The 27,757-nt window shown below is 36.2% G+C and overlaps 1 protein-coding gene across 1 annotated transcript in view; it reads left to right on the top strand.

Annotated features, from left to right (window-relative positions):
- LOC145786148 (uncharacterized) overlaps positions 1 to 27,757 on the top strand; it is a 51,617-nt gene that overhangs the window by 18,586 nt on the left and 5,274 nt on the right. Inside the window, exons 8-13 of the mRNA XM_082597799.1 lie at positions 4,159 to 4,270; positions 7,526 to 7,664; positions 8,097 to 8,137; positions 8,440 to 8,890; positions 9,265 to 9,946; positions 10,144 to 10,316. Of these exons, the coding sequence (XP_082453925.1) occupies positions 4,159 to 4,270; positions 7,526 to 7,664; positions 8,097 to 8,137; positions 8,440 to 8,890; positions 9,265 to 9,946; positions 10,144 to 10,316 (1,598 nt within the window). The remainder of the gene's footprint in view (positions 1 to 4,158; positions 4,271 to 7,525; positions 7,665 to 8,096; positions 8,138 to 8,439; positions 8,891 to 9,264; positions 9,947 to 10,143; positions 10,317 to 27,757) is intronic.

Here is a 27,757-nt window from a genome sequence, read left to right as displayed (position 1 = left end):
TTACCAAGGCATTTAGGAGAGAACAGCTGTTGTTTTCGGAAGTTTTCTTGAGGCAGCAGTTTATATGTTGGGTGTTACAAAGTGATTTGCGACTTTTAGTTAAAGGTCCCATACTCAGCTTCTAAGCCTCGGGAATGAGATGAAGTTTTCATTGTACTCTCGGGCTTTGGCACTAACGAGAGTAAAGTGGCCAGTTCCCTTCTCTTGGTCACCTTTCCTTTAGCAACTACTCTCACCTAATTTATCACACCTAGATAGAGGTGGGCGGTGTTTTTCAACGATCAGCTAAGTCGAGTGTCGAACCAGATTCAAATTTTTGGAAAGACAGCCGCTTGTCTGCTGTACCATCCCACGCAGCAACCTCCTTATATTTTGTAGGGTTGCAATGAAAATATGCGGATGATAGATATTGTTAAATAGACAATGCCATGGAAACATAAAAGTATTCTGTGAACTCTACGGGTATTGTGGCCACTTTCTCGGTGTGGTATTGTGTGCTCCCTAACTGCATTTTTTATTTCTAAATGAAACAATTCACATTTGTACACTGTATGCTCTCAACAAAAATATGTTTCCTCATAAAAATATAAGCGGATATTTAAAATTATTTTGCGAGGCTGCCATTTCAAAACCTTTCTGGTGTGAAAAGTAATTGCTTGTTTCGTTCCAATGTCAGTCTGCTGTTGGTGACCTTGTTTAGAAATAGACAGGTGAATGGGTGCCATATAATTCAGTGCTTTTCAACCGAGTTTATCTCAACCCAAGATGTACTGGAATTTTTTAAAGGCATATCACTTTGACGGAGTGTGCAAAGTTCTCAGACATATTCTACAATAGGTATACCTTTGTCACGGTGTTGTTAGTGTTACTTACGCTTAAGAGTTTAAACTTCTACTTTCAACTCTTCGACACATAACAAAAACTTGGTATCTATTTTCTTAAAGCCGGATTAATGTCTACTGTGAATTTCACAGTCTTTTCACATATGAAGAGTTCAGTTTGAAATGTCGTGACCAATTATTGAATTACGATCATGTTTGGTGCAAAAAGCTGAATAAAACCATTTAGTAGCCTAACACTTTCCAACATTACTGAATAGTTACCAAGTTTTTTGACAGCATTCGTTTTGTTTCAAGTGCCTAAACAACAGCAGCTTTTAAACATTTTGGCCAGGCTGCCTAAACAGCAGCTGACAATGATTGACTGCTATTTTACATTCCGTCAAGTTACATCAAGATTAGTTTACGTCCCACTAGTTTTACATTGTGAGTAATCAATAACAAACCTAAAAATACCACAGCTTGGATGATACATGGAATCTACGACTGATGTGTGCAGATTTTTAGCGAAGTCAAAAGTGTGCTTCATTGCAAAGCTTGTTAACCACTGTCATAATCAACATTGGCCTTTCATCAGGTAGAATTTTATTAATAAAAACTTCGTCCATTTCGCTTTGATACTGCCGCCCATGTGATATCACCACTCTTGCTTCGCTTGCCCTTTACATCATCATGTCTTTGATAACACAGGTGCAAACAACCAATAAGGAGTTAGCACGGTGACAAAGCAAAAGATTCTGATTATTTCGCACTCAATTGCTGGCATCATAGAACAAACGCCCAACTCTCTAGCATGAGATTGTCGCATTTACAAGGTGTTCGCCGTGCTAGTTAAGTGTTTGGTTTTGCGCTGATAGCAAAGTAGAACTCCCCTTGTCTTCCAGCGGTTGGTTGTTCTGTTTTCACAAAACAAAAAATATCCACTGATTACTGCCATGCAGTAATTGTTAATGATGGATTTGAAACTGATAGTGTAAGTAATATTTCCTTATTTTTCGCGATATGGTGTTGATTATTATCCATGTGGTCTTTACGCCGAAAAATATGTTTCCTTTAACCGGTAGATGAACGCGAAGGCTAGCCATTTGTTTACCCTGGCAAAAGCACTTTTGAATCTAATTTGAAGACATTTTGTGTAATTAAGCACAAGCATAGAGAAGCATTTTTGTATTGTCATGCAGGTACAAGTTTTAATAAAATGTAGGCTATTTATCACTGGCACCCTTTCCGACCATTACTGATTTGGCTAAAAGTTGTAAAAGACTTCTGGAAATACCTTAACAAGCTATTTAACCCAATTGAACACAAAAAAGTAATGTTGTTTCTACAATTTTATAGGTACCGTATGTGTTGTTTTAAGTTTCATTGACAATATATAGCCCTTATAATTACATACCAAAGTTACAGTCCTTGTTAGCAAGAGCAGGCCTATGAGGTTTGCTATGAATACATGTAAAGTATGATTTAGTTACAGCAATTTCAGAAACAAGTTCTAATGAATCACTTTGGTAAAAAACAGGATTTGTTTTCGATAAAGTGAACTTGAACAAACTTTGTTGTTTATGCATGTAGGCATGGTAGGCTACATAAGATATATTAGTTTATGATAATGTAATACTAAGCAATATCCCATATTTCTAATATGATCTTGTATGAAATTGGGTGATTTTAGTGTTCATCAAATAAATCAGAAAGTTAAGGCCAAAACAGTCTATATAATTTTTTTCATAGCTATCACTTTTGCAGCGCAATGTGCTTGTACTTAATGTACTGCACATGATCACTGTGATATTAATGTAAGCTGTGGTACGGTACCTCTAAATACCTATTGTCACCTTTTTTCGAGCGTTGTCAAGGTTGCCAGTTCAAATTAGACCAGTTCGGGTTATGACTGTGGTGGGGATTACGATTATGGTCCGACAATCATTTCAAATTTCTGACAATGCCTGGTAACTTTCAAGGGTTGCCAGATACAAATGTCTTACTCGCCAACTGGGCTAGTTTAGCTTCCCAGTTGCAGGGAACTTTTGACAGTTGCAGGATTGATAATGTTGATTCCTATTATTTCGAATTGACTTCACTATAATATATACAGGACTATTTTAATAAAAAACATCTTGCGACACTGACAATGGGTATTTAGAGGTACTCCTGTGCTGCAATCCGCATAACAATTTTCACAGTTTTGAAAATACATGAAGTAAAACAGTTAAACTGTAGATTACTTATTAATGTTAGTTTGGATCCTGTATCGTTTGATTATGTGCGATAAATTAGCTTACTGCTTATCTGTTTGCCTTCATTGGCTTAATGCAATTGTATTGATGCTTGCAATGAAAACTAGTATTTGGTTGGTATTCGAAAAATAACAATAAATAGTTGACAATTTTCTTGTTAACTGATAGATTGAGCTTATTCAGTCACTCTTTTTTAAAATGACATGTGGTAAAGTGTGCTGACTTTATGTTATTTTTGCTCATGCAATTGGAAGTGTCAAACCAGTCAACCAATCGGTCTCATGCTTATCAAAGGCTTGCGTCAATTATATTGATGGAATTATTTTGACACTACACACGCTCACGTAGGGGTATGACTCCCGCCCTTTAGTATAATATGAGAACGCATAGATTCAATTCACATTATTAAACTTTGAAAATGCAATAAAAATAGAAGCAACTGTTCATTTCTATAACATAAACTAGCGTTAATTACTGTGATATGAACAATGTGTGTCATTTTTGTTAAAAACAAAAAGAAAATTTGCCTAAGCAAAAATACTTTTTTGTAGTAAAGTATCATGTGAAAACCACTGTAGTTGCATATTTGTTGTTGTTTTAGCAAGCTTGAGCAGAATCTCGTGGGATTTACATTCCGGCAGATGTCCCCATTAAGCTAAATAAGATGACCATATTGAAATATTTTGCAAAATTGATGACACCCATCATTGTTTCACAGTGATAAGTGTGATTGCGCAACAATTTATTTAATAAATACTGCCTTACTAATATGGATTAATCATTTCAGATTGTGAACACAATTGATGAAAAAGCAAATAAATGTAATGGCCAAATATCGATATGTTGAAGTGGCATTTCTAATATGCAAATAAACTGTAACTTTATCCTGATTACTTATGGAAGCACATTTTGACTATACAAAAAGTTTAATTTCCTTAACATTGTTTTGCAGCTAGTTTGTACAGAGTGTTGTTTAAAATGTGGTTGATTATGAGTTAATCACGTATAATACACTTATGGAGCTTTGGTTTTGCATGGACTATTAGACATGGCATTAAATTTGCATCGATTTTCATTCTTAGATCACCAGATCCACACATTTCTCCACCCGAACACGGAAAGATGGTAGCTGCAACATCTTTAAGTGATACTTCTCCTTCAACATCATCGTTCGGTGTGAATTGTCAATCTCAGGTTGGATTCCGGATGGTCTGAAAGTTAATAGCACTTCAGTATTTAGCAACTAAAATCTTAACTTTAACAAGTATCGCCTGTGGCAATTTATAAAAATCTAAAATATTAAAATGAAGGATTTCCTAGTAATCTTAAGACTAAAATCTTTTTTCTCAGTACTTTACAAATATATTTATAACTTATAAGTGTATGATACTTGGCCTAAAGTGCCCAGCTTTGACAATTCATATTGCAATCATGCGTCAATAATTCCTTAGGATTAAAATGTTTTTTGCCATATTTTTCAGCAACTCGGTGATTTGCAAAGTGCTTGTTTGCTCAATCCACTGCAGTATGACTTGACTAGGGAAAGTTGTTGCAGTAAAAATGAAAAATTGCCCTTATTTCTATAGAAAGTGGCAGTAAAGAGTTGCATTTATGCATAACCATTTTACAATAGTTCATTTGCATACAATGCCAAAGGTTTCCAAATATTCTTCCTGAAAATTGACAATTTTTGACGACCTAGCATGCTGAAACTTCACGCAACACTACGCAAAGTTATTTGGCAATGTAGTAATTTGTACAGTATATAGTATAAGTATTGTTTGGCTGCAACATGTCTGCAATCACTTTTAAGTCACTGTTCAGTTCAAGCTGATGATTTAATACAATCTCATCCCAACCTGATTGCTGAAAAAGTCAAAACAAACATTTTTTACTTTCTTTTTGGCCAGGGTTGTAAAAAACTCGGGTATTTTTAATAAAACCCAGCCCGTCCGGGTTTTTATGGGCAAAAATGGGTTTTATCATTTAAAAATTTCTTTTTGCAGAATTTGTTTATTGGTTTGAGAATAAGTTGGCTCTTATTTATGCGATATGCATTCATGTGAAAAGTCATGCTCCTAGGCCAGGGTTTCCCAAACTTTTTTGGGCCACGGACCACTATTTGTGAATCTGTTTATTCGCAGACCCCCAATTCCAATACAAAGGTAAAAATGAATAAAACCGAATTTCGTTTATTTAAAAAAGTGACAACATCAATGGGATTGCTTCTTATTGCATAAGTCATCAATTCTGGGAGTTATTTGTGAAAGGCAAACTCGTAAGTCAGGGTCCATGGAAAATCTGGACCTGTATTTCGTCTTTATGTTGGTAAGAGCTGAAAATGCTGTCTCACACATGTAGGTCGTGGCAAAAGGCAATAAACTTTTAGTTGCTTTTTGCGATAGCAGTGGGTATTCCTCCACAACACTCAACGAGAAAGATGCAGTAGCTGTTTGATTGAAACTAAGCATTAAAGTTCGATCAGATGATAATTCGGTTAATTCTTCTTTTTCGCGTCCTGACAGACCAGTCTTTGTAACAACAAAAGGGTTTAAAATCCAGTCAAAATTCTCATATGTCTCTTTTAAAAAGTACTTCTTGAAATGTGCATTCCAAATGTTGTGTAACGTCAGAGAAAATCAACTCTGTAGGCTATTAATTAAGAAGTGCGGCAATTATCTTCAACAGGGTACGTAGGCTACTGCAGTCTACAACGTATAAGTGTGACTTTTTAATTTCTTGTCATATCGCCATGGACCACCAGTGGTCCGCGGACCACAGTTTGGGAAACCCTGTTCTAGGCGATGAGTTGCTGGTTGCTAAGCCTGCTAAATGTAACGAGAATTTTATTCAAACATAATACAATGCATTTTTTTTTCTAGCAATAGTTGCAACAAAGCAAATGCTTGAAAAGATAACAATCTCGATGAACACCCAAACTTTACAGTAGTTATTTGATTAGTTGTTGCAAAGAAAAGTTTTGAGAAAAAACTTTGTTCTGTCGCAGATGTTGCCACAATTTTTTTTCTTAAACAGCTTTGAATTTTTCTCATTTGGCAACACTAGTTTTGCAGATCTAGCCACGTTCTTTAAAAAAAAATGTTTTTTTTTTATAAAAAAAGCCAGCCCACCCGGGTAGCTACCCACTACAACCCTGCTTTTGGCACTATACTTGGAAAAAATTGCAGTCAAAATAGTTACATTATAAAATTCCTGGATATGGTGCAAAATATATTACTGTATAACTCTTGCTTGTTTTGAAAGCTGTAAAAAGAATTGCAAAAACTTGTTCTTATCATGATTTATTGAGTCATAATCAGAGACATTTCAAATGACATAAGGCTACCTTAGGTTGAGAGTCAGAGCCGCTATATTTCATTGAACGAACAACGTAATATAGAGGTTGAAAAAAGCTAGAAAACTGTGACATTTGATATTCAACATGCTGTGGGAACTAACTAGTCTTGCTTTCTGCTGACGATGATGAGCTGTTTATGTCTAATTTGTTTTTTTTTTCACAACGAGCTAGTGATAATGATGCTATATTGATTTGTTTTTTTTTAAATCGGTTTGAAAAAGTAAGACTTTCAGCACAACTTTATGCATTTGTACAATGTACATTAGTAAATTCTTTTGGTGATTGTGACTACTTTTTATTGCCCTTTAGTTTTGACACCCATTAACACATGAGCAAGTTTTGATAAAAAGTTAAGCAAACGTAATATTTTTTCAATTTGTGGTGATACTTAATGAGTAGAGTATTGTTTGGTGCTCTACTCGCTGCTAAATCTTGTTATCTCCTACATTGGTCAAATGCATGAAAAACTCACTGCTGGGTATCAAGGTCTAAATCCATTTATCTAAATTAGAGACAGTTGTACAACACGCAATATATTGTACAAAATATATTTTCTTAAAAAAGATTGAATTTCTAACATTTTTCTGCAGTATGCCATCATTTTAATTGGTTTTTGTTTTAGTAAATGAAGGTCAAACCTTTATGCTTGAGATATCTCGAAAAATAGTTTTCTTCCTGGGTCATAACCCTGTGGGTCATAAGCTTTAGATCAATTTGAGAGTTAGTAAACAAACAAATTGCGCTAGTCTCGTGATCAGTCATCTACTTGTTTATTACAGGCTGAATTTATTAACGTACGTTTCTTAACATGACTGATCCATTTGTTGTTAATACATGCGTAGGAGAGATGTTGCTCTCGGTTGCCCCGTGCGGAAACTACTGGCTATGTGTGTGATACCATTAGAGTTTTTTGTATAATAAAGCAGCATTTTGATTGAGAAAGCTAATGTCAAAATTTAAACTTTTTACCTTTTGTTATTGTTTTTTTTTCAAATTTGTCTGTTTGAGTACGTCATACCACCAGTCCACCACTAAACCTTGCCATGAATGGTTCATCATTGTTTTTACATGCTTTACTTTGAATTATACAGAATGGTCCCACTTCCATGTCAGCAGTGGCTAGCAATGATAATTCTGCCATGGACTTTTCCACTATCAGTTCGGCTGCACGTTCATCAATCACACCCGAACGAAATAGTGGGGATGCCCAAACAGGAAACACGCCTTCAGGTACGTTAAACTTGTATGTAAATTATCACATAAACACATCGCATTAAGCTGTTCCTTTTCCTGTGACTACTGGTCTCTTTGTTTACGATTTTGTTTCTTTTCAACACGAACGACTGCGGTATACTGCACAAACTAGACCTGCATTATGGTCTTTTATAATCGTCAACGCTTTGTCAATATTACCATTATAATTCTATATGCACACACTATTTTACTTATTATTATTGTTTAACCTTTTTTTTTGTAATAATCACAGGCCTGATGCATGTTTGATAAGTTAGCAATGTTTATCACGGGGTTGTTTTCATTCAACCACCACAACTTCACGTTATAGTCTGGATATGACGGTTTGTTTGCTACAGTATGAAAATCCTTGTAGGGTACAAATCCATGTCTAATTGTCTATTTTTTTTATTAATTTACTGTTTGCAGATAACAAAAAATTCGAAAAACTTTCACTTCGTCGTAATGAAGTAAGTAAATACAATTTCATTTCCTATCTGTAATGTTTGCTTTTGTAGACTTTATCTTGCACTTGGAACAAAACGATTAAAATTGCACGTAATTACTTTCAATCCACAATCTTCTTTGAGTTAAACAGTTTTTGTGTGTAAGAAAGCGAATTTTATTATGCTGATGTACTTGGTTGCACATCTACACGGCTGCGCTGACACTGTGTGCTTTGTAAAGCGCTGATAAGCAACGCATTTCTGCGATGGATGCAGCGCTATATAAAAACACACATTATTTCTATCTTTATTATATATTTGTCTAGCAAATCAGCTCTCCCGAGCGCTATTCGTCTGACGAACAAGGAAATAGCGTTGAAATCAGCAGTGAAGAAGAGAGTGAATGCGATGTATGGAGTGCTGGTAGATCAGTCATCTCATCATCTGATCTGTCTGGCACACCATTCCCCGCAATTACACCAACGGTGACCCATCCAAGTCCAAAATCAAAGTTCTCAGCTTTGCGCTTACACACTAATCCTCGTTACGAACGATCGCACAAACTCGACGCAAACGAAGGAAAAGCGGTGTCGAAAGCATTAAGTTTGCCGTCCTTGCCAGGCAAACTACCAATGGGTTCCAATCTGACAAGAACTCACAGCATGGGAGAGGGTTCTGCCCCTGTAATTACATATGAAAAAGCAGCATCGGCTATGGCAGCGCTGGCCTACTCGCCTTCTGATTCGCTTGAAACCCATTCGTCAAATCAATCTGAAGGTGAGCAAATATTCTGGACTTTTTTAGTTTGTAATGCAACGTTTGCAAAAATGTAATTTTTACAAATTCTTCTTATGACTTAGTTTGTGTTTTTACGATTGGTCAATGGCTATGTGTCAAAACTGACATTATTTAAAAGCGCAAGAATGTCACATAATCCAATACATAATTTTGCTCTTTTGGTCACGTGATCTCAGCAACATTTTTCGAGCTTGTGAGTGCAAATTTGAATGATCTGACGTAACCACTACCGCACACAACTGTGGGGGTACGTGTTACTGTTAACCCACATTCAGTTTAACCATGATAGCTTTCGTAAACTATCGTTCTCGTTTACGTTGGTTTCACTGTGTTTCTTGTTTTTGTCTCGTCAGATAACAAGATTATTGAAGCACAGAAAATTCTTTCTCAAGCCGTCCATAAAAATGTTCTCCCGTTAAAACCAAGCAGCGAGGATCGCAGCTTATCCCTAACGGTGGAGAATGTCCACCAAAATGAACTCACTTCTCCTGTAGACCATGATTTTGAGCAGACTCCTGACCTTATTAAAGTGGAGCATCATAGTGATGTGGAAGAAGGTCAGAGCGGTTTCCCTGTTTCAAAAGAGTTTCCTAAAAGTCGTGCCAGCATGTCACGTGCTCTTGAAAGTGGTCCGGATGCGGTAAAGCCCCAGTATCTGTTGGAAGAGCATGCTGATAGTGGGGCGGAAGATGAAGATTTTGCTCTTGATTTATCTATACAGCATCACAGCAATCGACGAAGAAGCAGTTCCATCCAGTTTGATGAGCAATCGCCGCAATATCCTCCTTTTGTCCAAAACTATGACTCTGATGCAATTGAAAAAAGGTCTTCTTCACGACATCCATCTACCGCATCATCTCTTTCTGATCCCGGGATGCAACTGGCGGTGGACGCTCTCTCCATGCTCAGACAATCTCAGCAAAAAGGAACAAAATCAGGCTGGTCCCAGGGTGTGGCTGAACAACCCCACACTCCAACGAAAATTAATGTCCAACTTCCTCTCATGAAGGATTCTGTCTCCCAGGACAGTTTACGGTAATCAGCTACCACTGTAATGCATGTAATAAACGCATTTGCTTGAATACAACACTGCTTTCTTTGTTAATTCTTTCAAAAAAAGTCGTGCTATGTCTTTAGATTCTTCTTTGCATCAATGCTACTAAAATTGGCCTTTTTCATTAATGCTGCGTCATCTCATTTACATAACAATTGGACGAATTGTTTGTCAACAGCAGTTCTCAGTCTATCGATGGAGCATCGCTGAAACAAACCACTGCCATGTTTTCGCGTAAACCTCGTCGTACAACTGGTGGGCAAACATGCACCTGGCCCGGTTGCGGCCGCCTCTTTCGTCATCGGAACATTTACGAGGAACATCAGCGCTTGCACGAACTTGGAATTCCAGGTAAGCTTAGACGCCTGGTAAGCTTTTTATCTTCTATCAGACGAACTTCAAAAACTTGATGGGGAGGACGTGTGCGATTTAGTCGCAAGATTAGTTTATTACAAAGCTTAAAACTTTTTATCTGAAAAAGGAATCTCAATTCTTTTTGCTGTTTTAAAGACAAAACGAACCAATGTAAACATTGAAATGTTTACCCTTGAATAGTTCATCAGTAGAAAAAGGAAGAAATTGTGGCTTCGGTCAACAAAAGCGCTTTAAAGCTTTTTTCGAAGCATAGTCTCGTATAGTCTTTCATATGTGAAATTCCAATGCAATTTGGGTTTAGTTGGCAAGTCACTATCCGCAGTCACTGCTTGCTTCCGGGCTTTTGATGCACAATATTCACAAGCTTTGAAAAGCCACTGACTGCTAGACCAATGTCACCATACGTAGTAAGCGTGTAGTGATCTCATAAAATGTAAGGATTTTAAGTATTGTCGCATCATACACTATCCGTCAGCCGCAGAAGGATGAAGGCAAAGTCGAAGTGCACCTTTTTTCCTTGTTTAATACGACCTCCTCTAGTCTTGATATGTTTTGCTGGTCGAGCTGTAAAAGATATCACACAGCTAAAAGGCTAAAGCCGTAAAATTGATCTTAACTGCATGTTAAAATCCACCAGAGGTTGCCTTTGCCTTGTCTGCAAAAGGCGAATGTCTCCCGAACTTTCCCATCGGCATTCGCAAAGGAGGTCATTTGATTTTAAAATTGGTTTGTTTATGCTCACCCATGCGTAAGCACATTCTGGTGACTTTCAGACTAAGTTTGTAAGTTTACTTAATGATGTGCATAGTCAAACAGAGTAAATAGGAAAAAATAGGGTAAAAGTTGCAACTGAACTGTATTGATGTGATCTGTTGTAGTGCTAATTTATTGCAAGAGCTATCTCTCGTTACCACTGTAGTTAGGTCTACCGCTACATTGTCTAGGGTTTATGACTTTGGTAATAAAAATACAGACAGTATCACATATTTCCATATACCTGTATTTATTCTAACGACACAAACTTCTTCCATCTAAAAACGTTACAAATAGTGGTAACGGGAAATAGATCTCAATCAGTAGTGTGACAGACCTCGCACTGTAATCTCAAACGTCGCCAATTAACAAAAAACTGTCAAATAGATACATTGCACGTGGAAACGCCTAGAAAAACGGCCTTGCGGTTGCAGCGATGTTCGCGGTACCGGGTCATTTGGTCGACAGGACGTTAGGTCGACAGAACGATTCATGTTAGGGTTAGTTAACTAACCTTAACCCTAACCTAACCTTAACCCTAAAATGAATCGTTCTGTCGACCTAACGTCCTGTCGACCAAATGTCTTGTCGATCAAACGTCCTGTCGACCAAATGTCTTGTCGACCAAACGTCTTGTCCACCAAATGTCTGTCGACCAAACGACCGGACACCATGTTCGAGCAGTAGGTGCGAAGCGATGAGATCGATATTTCAATATTGTTTATACTCAGTCTCAAAGATCATCAGTTTTTAGGTTTTCTAAAGAAAGTAGTTTCAAAGTGGTGAACTAAAAATGATGTTGCTATTTTCTAATTATTATCGCTTATCGTTGTAACATTATTAGCCCCCCCCCCCCCAATTCTGTTGACGCGTATAATCATCTGCGTATAGATCTCAGAGTGATGGAGTTCACTACTGCGACATGCCGCAACTAATACGTTACCTGCGCTTCTTGGGTTTTAGAAATATTTCCAACTTACAGGAAAGAAATGGACTTTTAATGTGATGGATCTGTCCGTTTTACACTATGCTAATGCGTTATAGCCTAATTTACGTTATTTGCAATGCCAAAAGTATACTGCAGAAATTTTATGAGCTACTGAAAAAACACATGTAGTTTAAGTCTTCATCGTACGAAACACCACCTTGGTTTAATCACTACCCTCCCCGATTACTTGTGTTTACTAAATGGAGCCAATTGGATCTCAGTCACGCTTGCCCTTCTAGGCGCAAACCTCCAGATATGCCATTAGTCTTCAGGTATCCGTCTGCAAACGATGAAGCAGAACAAAACGGGCGGATTTTGAGACTGGTTTCAATCACGCGAAGAAAGCCGCGTGATGAGCCGCAAGTGGTGATGTTTTAAAGTTGGTTAGTCTGCGGTTATTTGCCACTGTCTCGAAAGAAAATTGTAAATCACTACAGTGTTGCATTGGAGTCTTGCCTAAAAATCTGAGCAGCAACAACAAGTGTTTCACCTAACTCAGTTTCCTTGTTTCACATCCAAAACCGAATGAAGAGGTGCAGTCGTTTTCTTTTCGACACGCTGCTTTCACCGTCCTTGTGGTATCGAATAACGTCAAAGCTATTTTGCCGACCTCTTCTGGAATCCGGTGGGTTTGTTTAAAGACGTCAGACGTCCATGCGGTCTTTATTGAAGCTCGTCATCTTACGTCATATATCTGTGGAAACAAAGGCAGTTGTTAGTTTTGCTGCCGGCGGTTCTGTTGAACTCGGTTGAGCTGCCGTTAAAGAAGTTGATTTTCGAACAAATTGTGATGTATCTTCTACTACGAAATAAAAGGTTACTCGAGTGTGTGTATTGTCACAGCTTTAGACGTGACGTTAAGAGAAAATAGTCCTTGATTGAAGCAATTGCATGCTCTGTGATTGTTTGCCAAGCTTCACTCTCTTTAGCTTGCATTCTTTCTAGTGATAAGTTTCTAGTGCAATTATAGTATTGCTTGGTATTTGTAATCAGATGCCTTCAATCGTTGTGCTGTTCGAAACAAAAATATTTCTAAACAAGAGTAACTTCGTTTTCTTAACTCGGAAACATACGAATATGCCTGACTGACAAAAGCACCCTACTGCAACATGTAGCCAGCAAATCAGTCCATTATACATCAACAAACAATGTAAGAAAAACTTTTGGCCTTGCGCACGGTTCTTCAAAAGAATAATTGCTTTATTATTTTGGCTTTCAAACGATTGAAACAAATATATTGCGAAATGAAATTTCCATCTAAATTTCCTATCGCTCATATTCTTAGTTTGATAGTGAGGCCAGGCATTTTGACTTTGGAAATGTCTCACTGACGTTTCGCGCACCACACAAATGTGCTTTCTTAGATGAGAGACAGTTTCTTCCCCGAGTCAAACTTGCTTTGGACCAAGGACTAGCGTATTTATGTGATCAGGCCAAATCACGCTTTTGAAATTCTGATGTTCTTGGCTGGTGCAGTGCACACATGTTGACGTGCCACTTGTTCGTGTTCATTTTCTGAAGTGGGCAACGGACATCAATGCGATACAAACTTTATTCTTTATGTTGGTAAATATGCATGCAACTAAAGTACAATATTTGCTATTCGTCAAAAGTCTTAATTACAACTGACAAATTATATTTACACAAATTTTTACAATATTGACATGTTTGAAAAGTGTTTTCGTCAGCTTCGCTTTTACGTTCGCCACGTTTTTAAGTTGCTTTTGCTAAGTTTTAATGATCCACAATTCATACATTAGTTATTGTTTTAAATTCTATCCCCATATTTTTTGCAACATATCTTTTCGTTTACAACTATTTTGGCTTTAGCTGGCAGAACACTTTTTTATTTCAAAAGCTAATTGCCAAATGAATTATAAGATTAAGCTGGCGACGCTTTGTTTTTTGGCAGTCGAGTGCAGCAAGAATTGACAGCGATAAACACGTGTGTCGTCCATATAGGTGGACTTATCAGCAGCACTTATAATTCATGTCACAGAGCTCTCGATCGCTGCTTTTCCCAGTCAATTGAATTCTTACCTTTGTGAAAAGAAAACAGCCAAACCAGCTGTCGCCAAAGATGTAGTAGATCAACTGTGTAGAAGTGATGTATCTGACATCAACATGATGTTGCATGAGTTAGTGATGCGATATTGATGAGTCCAGCCTCACGGACAAAACACGTGTCTATTGGTTTCAATTCTTGCTACACTCTACTGTCGCCGAGAAACATTTGATTAGAAAAGTTTTATTGGCTGACGTGGAAGCTATAACGTTACCGCAACCCAATGCTCGCTGTTCTATACACAGACGACATCACTGTTGTCTTGCCTCCAAAGCAGGTGTAAGACAACGTTTTTTAAGCTGAAACCGTCAGATACAGGGGAGGGGGTCCAAAATCAAGAGCGAATCCGCAGAAGTAAGTTACTGTTCCAATCAATGAACCAACAAAAGATATCAAAACACTTCAGAACATAAACAATAAGTTAGTCTTTCCGACCTTGAATACCTTTTGAACATTCTCGGCGATTCGCAATAGTTTAATGCGATGGTAGATTTTAGAATGTTTAATTGTAATTTTAAATGTAGATTTTTATATTTACTCTGATCTTTTTTATGAAAGCAGAAAAATTTGTGGTGCTACAGTCTACAGACCACAGTGCAGCACCATTAGACGAGCCGCCACTGTATGCAGTGTATACTAGTAATTGCTTTCTGAAGTAAATATTTTTAACTTAGCCTACTGTAATCAAGATTAAACTAGAAGTTGAATTGGAAATTCAAAATATTATTGACAAATTACATTGCAAAAAGTATACCCCCCCCCCCCCCCCGCGCTAGGATGAATCATCCAAGCAATTATGTCTTGCGCTTTTTTTTTTGCAAAATTTGTATTTTTTTTTACCTGATCATTAGGGGAGGCATCGCCCTTTATCCACCCCCTAAATACGCTACTGACTGCAACACATCAGCATAATATGTCTTTTACGATAACACACGTGAAGTTTCCCTATGATCTCAAAAACTTTGTATTTTTTTTTATAGTTTTTTAGGCGGCTGGTGGTGAGAAGTTTCATTGCGTCTTTACTGCTATCAACCGAAATTAAATATTTAGCCGTACAATATAGCCTGAAGTATAAACAAGCGTACGTGCGTTTTAGTATGGAAATTAAATGCTTCTTAGTCGGAGCAGAAATAAGTCACATCTTCGAAGGGAAACCAGTCTCCATATGGAAAAGTATCATTTTGTTCTGTCATAGTACGGAAATATGTTTCAAAGCTTTAATAGAAGAAGGCCAACAGCTACGATGTGTTGCTTTCAATTTCTCTTGGAAGGTCTAAGCAACTTTTCAGCTGATTTATTAAATATTTTTCTAGTTAATTTACAAAAAAAAAACAATTTGTAGCTATTCAATAACATGGCTTTACTCACGAACCTGAATCAGTAGGCTTTGGTGTTGTCTACAGACGTTGAATCAATGTAAAAATGGCTGATTTTGCTGTCTGGGATTGTGCTTCTGAGGTTGATTTCTGTGAAAAAAAGTAATACACATGATATGGTGCATATGAGATGTGCACTATTTTGACAGAGGAATTATCAGTACTTTGGCTCACTGCGTTCTGTTAACAGTGAAAGTTGAAATCAGCAAACCAGTTGTCGGCTGCATAGTTGTGTGGTGAGAGCTGTGGTACGACGCTCGAAAGGGCGCCGTTTCGGCACCGCTCAAGAGCTTGCGGCTGTGTCTTATTGCGGCAAGACACTTATGTTATTTCTGAAAGTGGACACGCGGATTAGCTTCCTTGCCTTCGCATGTAAATCTGCATCCACTGGGCATAAGCTAGAATATGGCCAAAAAGCTTATCAAGTTAAGCGAACGAAGTGGCCTAAAAAACACAAATCTATTCGTAACCCTGAGAAAAACTCTATGTATTGCGAGCTAACTCGGCAACTTTACTTGGAAGATACATTGCCTGGTATGGACACACACTAGTACCACAGAGATCAACATACAAAGTTAACTGAAAACGTCAAGAATTAATATTGAGCATAAAATAGTGCACCTAAAAAAAATTACATATCCATAAGTTTGAATAATTCGATATGTGTGCCCACAATTGTTGAACTCAGTGGTTAGATTAACTGAAAACTTTGGCTTAGCTCTTTGGCTTTTTTGTCACTTAGAGGCTATTTAGTTGGCAAACCTGTTAACGCACGATTAGTTTAACCCAATTGTCGTGCAATTAAATCGCAACCATCGCCATTTTGTTAAATTTATCTTTTAACTGCAAATTAAACAACCAACTTAAAGGCTGTTCAAGCGGCAACTTAAAACTGGTTCACGCTGGATGACCGTCCGCTGTGACGGAACACAAACGCACCATGTCAATTCTTTCAAAGTTACATATAAATTTTCTCAACGGAACGTTTCGAAATCAATATTGATGGCAAGATAGTATCGAAAAAATCATTTTGAATTGTGAAGACATAAAACAGTCTGCTATTTTTATTGCACTAACTTGTATTTCTGTTGTTGTGTAACCAGCCTGATGAGTCACATGTCGGTTAGTTGAACAACGACATTGCATTGAGACAAAAAAAATCACTCGAACAAAAATTCTCTTTTCGCCCCACGGGATTTCCAAGCAGCAACAAGGAAAGTAACACCTAACGAAATAATCTGTCTTGACACAGAGGGAAAGTCAGCAGGTTTTGTCTGGTTTAGTTGAACTTTCTAAACTGGATACACGATTTGTGTTTTGCGCGTATCAACCAACCAACACCGTAAGATTTGCTAGAAGTAAGGTAACAGTAAGGGAAACTGAAGTTCAGTGCCTAGTAGACGTAGGGTGGGGCCTATCTTCGTTTTGTGTTCCCCTCCTAGAGATACCACCTAATTTGTTACAATTTGTAGACTGTTGCTATCCGGCTAGCTGCTTTTAAACCAGCTTTTACTGCCACCCCTGAGACAATAAGTTGCAATATCTCTAGACATTGGAAATAGGAAAAAAATATATTTTCTAAGAATTTTAGACTATTAGCACTTGCTGGAAATTTGACTGAATTTTATAAAAATGATTTTTTTCCATGCTTTGACATAATAGGTCATGCTATTACAACATTTCTAGACAGCCAAAGAAGAAAAAACTGTTAACATCAAGAAATTATTACAATCAAGCTGTTTTTCACAGTAGAAACAGTCTACAAAATGTGGCAAATCAATTCGTATCTCCAGGCAGCCATGCTCAACCTTTCTTGTATTCTGAACGCTTAGGGTAGCTGCAGATACAAAATTTTCCAAGTACTTTGCCATTGACTCGGCCTGATGTCGAACCCGTATCCACACTGGCGAATGCTCTAACTGTTGGGCCACTGCGTTGGTAAATCAGTTTTTGCATGAAGTTTTAAAACACATTTTTAAACTAACATCAGTGAAACTTTCTTGGCTTTTATGCTGATCACATTTTAATGCATGGCTATACAGGTCAGCAACCTAATCAAGAAATGCAAACGTTCATGCTTTTAGTGAAATAGTTTACTGCATTTGCTCAAAAATAAAACAATTCTATCTTTACTGGCGTGCCTAACCAGTAAACACATTTAAAATTTGTTTTTTTTGTTTTGTTTAATGACTCCTTTATCTTCAAAAACTCGACCCGTTCTTCATAAAAAGTATTTGCCAACCACTAATCGCCAACGTAACTAATAAAGTGTCGATCTTGGTGAAATATAAACAACAAACAACAACATAGGCTGCATGCTAAAACCTTGACTACCTTCAAAAGTATTTCCAGCAATAGAAAATGCACAAAACTTGAGCAAAATCAACTTTGTTGAACACATTTTGCTGAGTTTTTTTTTTCTGTGGTATTGGATTTGCATATAGCTGCACTGATTTAGATTTATGACATTCTTGAAAGGATGGGGCCACTGGTTTATTAATTTGACTGTTTACAAATGTTAAAGTTATGGAAAATTGTAATGTTAGTTGATATTAGTATGGAAAATTGTAATGTTAGTTGGGTCAACTTCACAAACGATTATTTGCCCTTTAATAAAAAATTAATTTCCCATCGAAGAACATACCGAGCAAAACGGGTGAAATATTTCAGTAATCGCAATATTTCACCCGTTTTAAATCCATCACCATCTATTTAAAATTGATCTAACTCAAAGAATGGTCCTATGGTTGACAGTTTAGCCGTAGGAAATGGGGGTGCAGACTGCAGAGGGCGATTGCTTCTCCGCTGGTAAATAAAAAAATGAGTTTGGGCAAAAGTGTTTAGTTATTTGGGAAAACTGTAATAAATCATAACTTCCTGCGTTTTTAAAAATGTTTTTGCAAAGACAAAATTTGGGCAAATTTTGTTTGCACCGCCAAAATAATTTATTCTTCAAGGACTATGGTTGACAGAAAGGTAAAGGTCATGTTAAAAGCTATGACGGTTTTGTTTTTTATAAAATATAACAAGAAATGGTTGCCTAAGCTTCGAAAGTAGCCGTTAAATCAATTTAAAACATGTAAAAATAATAAAACTTGGTGGTAGTCGCCTGCAAGTTATGGTTTTCATATAATTTCGTTTAGTCACTTACAAAACTTAACTTTAAAGAGATTTTGCAAGAGTTTATTAAGTTAGTCACAGGAATTATTTTTAGACATAAAGCATTTGCAATGCCTTTGGCTATCCAGCTTGGTTGAAAAACCTTGTAGTAGTGGATATCAGACTTGCGCTTATTTGCTGTGCATTTCAAATGAGCATTATGGGTTACTTTCGTACTGACACATGTTTATGACCACTCACTGGGCTCGGACCTTGGAGACTGACTGGTCATTTTCAAAATGGCGGAAGGCTGCTGAATTCAACAGGCTTACAAGACTGTTGATTTTCTGTCGTAACACGCATACGACAAGTTAATCATCAGTCATAAATCGATTTCTACTTAGTTTGACAAGTTTTTCTCAGTTTATCTAGAATAGCTTAGTTTACAAGAATTGAAAAACTATTCTGCTATATCAATTCGTGACACCATAATTACTTAAAAAAATGTTCTATCGAATGTGGTAAACTTTTATGCTTCCATGAACAAACAACGAAACTACACATTGACATTGTTCATTTTAAGTCTGATTAAAACTGTCTCTGACTTTGCTCCTGCTTCATTCTCCCACTGTAGAATAAAATTATAGTATGATTCACCAGCCAATCTATAAATTTCAACTTGCGCATTCTGGACTGCGTGTATTTCTTTTTCTTTCTTTTTTTGAAACCCTTTGCAACATCAAATTAGCTAAATTCCTGACTTAATCAAGAATAGTGCATTTCAACTAACACTCATCAAGCGTCATCATTGCCCAATGATAGCGCTTACCGGTGGCTTACACGCTGCACACTTGTCGAAATTAATACTTTTTTGGAAGCAGATTTGCTTTAGCATTTTCAAAACAGCTTGTAAAAAACAAGTGGGCTAGGAGGTATTAATTAGTATGAATGATGCTGGTATTTTTCGTAATACAATACAAATCTCAACAGAGTTGCACATCTGAAACAAAATCTATGCTCCCTCTCACTGTATAAATTTAGTTGTTAAACCTTGGTTTTCTTTATATCAAGAATTTGATTTATTCACACAAATTTTTGAACTGCATTTTGATGTATGGTTGTTTTTTAGTAGCGACAGAATTTAAATTGTTTATTGCCTAAAGCTTTGCTAAATAATTTACAAGTACTTGCGCGAAAAATAACTTCCATGTACGTTTTGTGTTAATTTTTATATTTCTTTTTTTTTAAATTTAGTGCTGCTGTGTCTGCATTAATCTACTTCTCAATGAAACCAACACTTAATCCACTGACAATTACACTAATTAGGTTTTTTTTTAAGTAAAGCATCATAATAATTAGTCACAGAATGTTTGTTACTCAAAGTCATGCCCATAATATTTTACTCTTTTTTGCAACACAAGACATTGTCAGAAAATGAACAATAAATATTTTGTAAACTACCTTTTGCGAAAAAAATATTGAAACTGTTATGTCAGCTATTTTCAGTGCTCTATTATTTACTACAATCCGGGCGTAATCAGTGACGTAAAATTGAAAATCCTCAAAAACGGACCTGTTTTTGTGGTGATGCGTTGTTTGTGTTTACCAAGAGTAAAAAAATTGACGAGAAAGAACTATAAAGTTTAGATTAACTTTACTTCTAAATGATCTGGTTGTGGGTCTGCGCTTGAACCCTTTACTATGTTGCTCAGTTCTGACTACAAACAGTAGGAATCTGCTCTAGTCCTGCTTGATCAAATCAAACGCAAAACTTTTGGGCTTACGCAATTTTCTTGCCAGGATTGTTTTCACCTTAATTTTATGCAGAAGCACACGTTAGTAAATCTCAAAACTGTTTGCTTGCTTTCACGTCAGTACATACTCTACAAGTACATCACCTCTTTGTGAACCGTAATATTTAATACTGGATGCTTTTTTGATGTTCACCAGGGATTTTTCGGAATGTTATCTTTTAAATTAGTTTTGCATTTATTGAGTGAACAACTCTGCTATATCTTGTCTCATTTTCAACTGAATTATATTTGATGTACTAAATAAGTATATACCAGGAAGGAAATTAAATAGTGATAAACAAAAATAATCTCCGAAACTTAACAGTTATATATCGTACATCCGCAACAGCTATACTCACAGAAAAGCTGAAGAAGCGTTAAGTGGACTGCAATCTGTACTTACTGTACATTCGGTCTAATTTTCATTTAAAACAGCCATTGCAAAATTAAATACTTTTAAATAGAACATTATTTTGTCCTCAAATGCCTTCACCGTGATAAAGAATTCTTGAATCGAATAAATTTTCGGTGTTCGAATATTTCTATGCTGCAGAGCAGAGTCAGTATTTGGATCAGAGTTATTGACTCTTTTAAATGTTTCGTTTGAAGAGAGGCTCATTTCATTTGTTTTTGCAATCATGACTAAGTATTTGGTTTGACTTTCTCATGCTGTTTAAGTTTATGAGCATCACCAATGCAATCTTATGAGGGCAATAATAACTTTCATATTTGTTTTTGATTTTCTTTCTGTTGCTAGTCTTTCTCAACTAAAAGTTTCTAGCGATAACCAGCAAGTGTTTTAAAATCAGAGCCCTGCGTCTTTTTTAGTTGAGTTTTATCTCTTACCTCTCAATGGAGTAGTTTGTAAGAGAGAGGCTGATCTGAGAATTTCAGGTTATCATTTCGTTTCTTCAATGTTGGAATTACGTTTTTTTATGAAAAGTTTCTTGTACTTTTTTATCGTTATTCTTCACAATCGAGTAGCTTTTTACTTCGATCTCTTACCAGTGCTATTTTTTCTCTGATGCTGCATTTCCGTGTGTTTATATTCTGTACTGGTCATCTTGCCATTTTGCTGTAATACTCATCTGCACTCACTAATTGTTGCATTGTAAAGCAAACTATACCATCGTATCACCTTGTAAAATTATATGCTGGACATAGAGATCTTGCGCCAAGTAAGGTTTGGATAAAGATTGGAAATATGGTTAAATGCCAGTAAGGATATTTTTTCTCGTGTCTTCTGCATATGCTTACAATAATAAACAGCTATAAGATATATAGGCCCTACTGTAGAGTTCGTATGGCCAAATAAACTAATCGAACCTTGTTGAAAGTTGCATTATTAACCCATTTTTGAAGAGTTTGCACAAAATGGTGTTTGATTAAAAGTAGTTTATATTATTATTTACCAATTAGTTGGCTTCGCTGCAAATAACAAGTCAAGATGTAGGTATCTTTATAACTTCATATGTGTGCTGAAGTTATTCTAATCTGGGACCGATAGCTTTTGCTTTTACTAACTTGGGTCCACAGTAGAGATATCAACCCCCAATACACTGATAAGCTACTGCATTACAGCCAATCTTTAATATCTTGTCAAAAATACGCAGACTTTTTTGTTTAGTGAGCAAAATAATGTACTTAACCCATCAATATCAAGGGTAATTCATTAATTATTAGGAATTTGTCTTCAGTGCTATTCCAAAAATGATTGAAGCACGTTTCAATTGACAATAGGGTAATAAACGTTTGCAACGCGTCAACAACAGCTAAATGTGTTGCTTCCACTTAATGTATTCCTGGTATTTTATTTGAGGAATAAAGAAAAAGCTAATCATATTTCTGTGTCAACACATTGAGGCAAACGCTTAATGTTTCTCATTAACCGATTTTGAAATACACTTCGTTCATAGAATCATCAATTTAGTCGAAAATGTGCGGAATATCTTTCATACATGACTCTGAAATAAAGTAAACATACCAGACATCCAAAGATCTTGGTTCGTGAGGTTACGCAAGTTGACTACGTCATCATTTCCATATTTAAAACAGAAACGGGGAAATTTGGAAGCTTCTTGTCGATCAACACGGAATTGAAACTTCACAGAAGCGGAAAACAACTTTCTTTTTTCGGTTTGGAAATGCTGTGTCTGGTTTGAATTTGAAGTTCAACGTCATTGTGTAAAAGCGCACGATTTCACTTCTGGTCATGCTTTGAGGTCTTCGGTTAACTTGTGCTGAATATTTTTCGCTTCCTTTACTGAATTTCAGTCAAAAAAGAGTTATGTCAGATAAAACTCTTCTTTTGCTATCCTCGCCTCAACGCAAGCAACCATAATGAATATTCGCTTGTAGTTTCTTTAGGAACGAGTCGTTAGTTTGTAAGCTGTTTTAAAAATATTTACTTCCTTTTAGGTTTACTTGCTACAACTCGAACAAGTTAGTTAGTATTTTGCTTGATCAAATTTAAGAACATGAAAGTTTGGACTAGACCTTTACAAATTCCAATTTAGATGTTGTACGTGATAGTGAAGACATTTCAAACGTACCGTAACATTTCTCTATTCAACGTGAATTTTAAAAACACCTTTCATTAAAGAATTCTTTTATGTGAACGTCAATTAAAACCTTCATTGATGATAGTTTGTTAGCTTTGTTGGAACTTCACTATCAGCGCTCGGCCGCCATTCCGCCAAGCTTGAGTCGTAGTCGATGTGCGTCACAAACTGAGTGGAAAATTTGAATGTTACGTAGTTCTTGAGTTTTGGCATGGTTCAGTGATTTTAATGCTCATTGCTCGGCCTCAACCACTCGATTCAATAAAGCGTAACTCCTTAACAATCGTATTTTGCAACAATTATGGACAAGAAATAATTCTTCAGTTCCATTAATGTTTCAAACCTCTAAAGTATTGTTTTTGACGGAAATTGTCGTCGTAGCTGCCGCGCAATTGATAAAGTAATCTACTGGTAGTTTAATGAAAACTTTTCAAGACTTTTCTAAGTTTAAGATCAGATATTTGAAAGGCACGTGGTGTCATTCCACCTCCGGGTGTGCTGTGGCCCGTAGTGAGCTCAAGGCTCTATATTGGTTTACTCTGTGTCAGTCGATTATTAATTTCGAGCAAGTCTTTTCTGTATCGCATGCAATGGTTTAACAACACTTCAAAACAAAAAAGTGCAAAAAAAATCCTCTCAATTTACTACAAATAATCGTAAGTTCGCTCCGTACACCACAATACATCGTACCATATCCTGGCTGATAAACCTAGTCTCTAAGTCTAGCTGATCTGAACCAAAGGCACCCTATGCTGTGAACTGTTCATGATGTTTTTAACTTTCTTTCTTAAAACAGCCTTCTACTTTAAGCGTATATAGAAGTTTGTACACAGGATAAGTATTTTGGCAAGTTTACAAAGATGACCAAACAGCATAGCATAGTTTATCAGTAACACTATAGAAAGCAGTTTGCATTATGAAAGGTAGTCTTACTCGGCTATTATTTCTGAATGGGTGATGACTATACCGAGAAGAAAACAGCAACAAACAGGCGTACGATAAAAAGCCAAATGATTCACAAGCCTTTCAGTTATATTGCTTCTTTGAATGCAGATGGCTTACTTTTGACATCGTGTGATAAATATCACAATTATTTTAGATAAAAAGGTTTTCATATTTTTCATGATTCACAAAAATAAGTTGTTTCCGATCTTGTTCAGATAACATGTGCAATTTTCTGAAAATTAACCCAAAGGTTAATTTAATCAAATAATAAAGAACCCAAAATGTATATGCTAAACTTATGTTCAGCACACATTTATACCACTGAAAATGAAGACAGTTTAGGTTACAGTTAGTTCAAAACGTTTGCTAAAGATGAGTTTAGTATCTGCATTTTGGGCTCTTTATTTGTTCATTAGATTAACCAAGCGTTTCATCCATTTTGCTCCTAACCAAATGGTTATTTTCAAATCAGCTTAAGTTTAAGAAATACATGTTGGCTCCAAAAAACCAGTATCCTCAACAGTCACTTCTCACCATAAAGTAAAAATGATCAAAGTTGAAAAGGGAACAGTTTTCTATGAAACACACAAACTCATACCTCATCATTTCAAAGAAACATTTTGCCAATCAAAAAATTGTATCATCACAACAAGACTAAACAAAATCCAAAATTTATCAACTGTACAAGAAAATAGTTGGTGTAAGCTCAAGATTTCTTTATTTCATCATTCTCCCACATTCAGTAATAGGGTATATTGTTACATTACTTTTCAACTAATAGAGTCATGTTTGAATCATTTTATTGTGTGATTTTAAAGTTCCCAAGCCAATTTTCTAGTAACATACAGCTGTTTGAGAGTTGGAAATTTTATCAATTGAAAAAATAGTAAATAAGCCAATATGATTAGCTCTTCAATGGCCAAAAAACACAGTCACTATTAAACTTTTAAAATAATATGTCTTAACCATGGTTTCTTTTTCTTAATTTTTCAATGCTGTGCTTGTTCTTTTTCTGATTAAAACTTTAGTTAATTTCTTGCTTTTAATTTTATCAACATTCACTTGGGAAAATTCAACTTGACCCAACCTTTTGAAAAAACATTTTTGAGTGGTAGAAATAAGTTCTAGGAGGCTAGCAGTCATTTCAAGAATTTAGCTGTAAATTAGATGTATTTCGTACACAATTCTTTTTCTGATTAAAACTTTAGTTAATTTCTTGCTTTTAATTTTACCAACATTCACTTGGGAAAGTTCAACTTGAATACCTTTCAGTCTTCAGTTGTTTACCTCATTGTTGTGCTCATTTTGTTTAACTTCATAATTTTTTGTTCAACTCATCAGTATTCACTAGCTAGAACCATTGCGACAACACTTTTAAAATATCAGTATGGATGATATGTTTCTTAGGTTGCAAAATTTTTTCAATTAAGACACAATTTGTTTATCAAATTTTAATACAAGTGCGGAGTAGCAGATTCTAAAACTAATTTGTAAATACAATCGATGCTCCTTTCCTCCTTGTCTGTTCTCATCTGAAAACTTAAAATCAAAAAATCTGCCCATGCTTTATTTTATTCTTAAACGGGCAAGCCCAACCTTTTGAAAAAACATTTTTGAGTGGTAGAAATAAGTTCTAGGAGGCTAGCAGTCATTTTAAGAATTTAGCTGTAAATTAGATGTATTTCGTACACTTCTATAACAAGTAGTTTCGAGTGAAAGTTTGCCTTTTTGTACCACAGACCGGCAAGGCACAACAACACTGCAGGGATGAGCATAATAAGAATATATTTCCAAATCATTTTAACATATGTGATGAGAGACATTGTTAATCATGCACTAACAATTTTCTCAAGCGATTTGCAAGCGTTTTCAATCCATACCAAACATGTACCGAAATACTGTGTTGTTGTCTGCCCAAGGAGACATCACATTAAGTTATAAATCTTCCAAAAAAATTTGCTTTAAATTATACTTACTTCTATCTGGGAGTTTTTGATGGTAGGGCATTCTTGAGTTCCCCTGCAACACATAGCAAAAGCAGCATAGATCATGTTTTTAAAAGTGTTGTTTGAACTACACAATATCACTAAGAACTTTAGCAGTCTTAATTTAACAACTGATCTTACACATATACAAAAGACAAGACTTACTTCAAGAGGACTCCATGTTTAAATCTTTGTTGTTTCTTTAAGTATACAACAACAAAATGGTTTCGATTTATATAAGCTTGCAATTAAAAGTTCTAGCTTGACAGTACCTAAAGAAGCCAAATACTTTCTTTAACAAATGTAAACCTGTAGAGCTATGTGCTGAAGCACTAAATTTTTGAATAGATACGTCCGAGTCCAGCTGAATTTTCAATTAAATTACTTACTAATGAAACATGAGGGTAGTTATTGTCTATTCATTCACTTCCCAAGGATGCTACTTTTCCGTTTCTTACTGTTTACAGTGAGTTAACATCCTTTGTCAACAAACAGAGTTACTGATTTGTCACTAGCGAAAAAACAAAATGGCCGCCACGACTCAAACGTTTTGGCTTATTGCCAACCCGGCAATAAACTGAGTGACTGGCCAGCTATCCAGCTAGAAAATTAGTCATTACATTGATTCAACGTTGACGTTAAATCAATGTAAAAAAGCTCTATTTTTCTGGTTGCATAAAGCAAACTACTAAACGTGGCTTTTTATCTGCTTTGACAGTTATTTTTTTACTCAACTAATCTAGTTGACGGACACCGCCACACCTACTACAAATAATCGAATGTACCTCACAACTGCAGTTTTACATTTTCATACCACAGGCTTTCATTGAAGATTTGGTTTGTTTTTGCAAATACAACTCAAATTGGTCTTCACATAAACACTTGCTCTTCCCCTTGGAAATGCTTTTGTGAGAATACATTAACTCCTGTAAACTTTGGCCTACTTAAAGCAACTGTTTCAGGTTGAAGCATAGCCTGCATTGACAGTTAGTTTGCTCAGCAAGAACAGCTTGCTTCAATCAGCAAAAACTCGCCTCACACGAGCCCTTTCCTTTCCAAATGAGTTCAACGTCTGTCTGGTTCATCATATTTTAACTCTTTGTCACTTCCACTGCGGAGAGTTTCGGTTTTTGTTTGTTTTTTGTACTGCTGACGTCGCGTAGGTGTCACACAAGTTTCGACTGGCGACGGAAATTCCCGGTGAAGTAGAGTCTCAGCCTTTTTCGACTCATATTAACATGTTCATTCCGTGGTCCATTCCAAATGAATGTATGGTTATTGTGATCTGCGCTATTGTTCTTTCGCGCGCGATTTGACTATGACGTTGGGTTTGAGAAAGAAGCCGTTCCTGTTTGTTCGAGGGACGGTTCTGAGAAACTTGTTCATCAGAATTTCACAAGGTCCATTGAGCATTTGAGCAAGAAACAATTTTGACGTAGGCTTGACGTCATGTCATTAAACTACTGGATCATCTCTTTTCTTGGTGTTCCGCATTAATTTTTATTTTTAACAAAGTGACGATTTATGACGTACAATCGGTAAAAATGTCAAAACTTTTTTTTCAGTGTGGATCTGAATTAGCATCATAACCAATGTCACTTTTTTACAAACAACAATGATTGATGGATTCAACTGAATAATTATAAAGTATGGTCTTCAGCAAAGTAGATTCGTTTTCAAAACAGGTGTTGTCACACAGTCACATTAATGCCACCTGAATTAATGAATTTCAACGTTTTTCGTGTTTGCTGCTACGCTTGATTGAGACTTGCTGCAAATACTGTATTCTTCATTAATTCTAACTGTAAGCAAGTACCTTAGTACCCAAACGACTAGCGACCATACACTTTAA

The sequence above is a fragment of the Aplidium turbinatum genome, chromosome 17 (genome assembly GCF_918807975.1).
Source record: "Aplidium turbinatum chromosome 17, kaAplTurb1.1, whole genome shotgun sequence".
NCBI classification, from domain to species: domain Eukaryota; kingdom Metazoa; phylum Chordata; class Ascidiacea; order Aplousobranchia; family Polyclinidae; genus Aplidium; species Aplidium turbinatum.
This window is presented reverse-complemented; position numbering and strand designations above follow the sequence as displayed.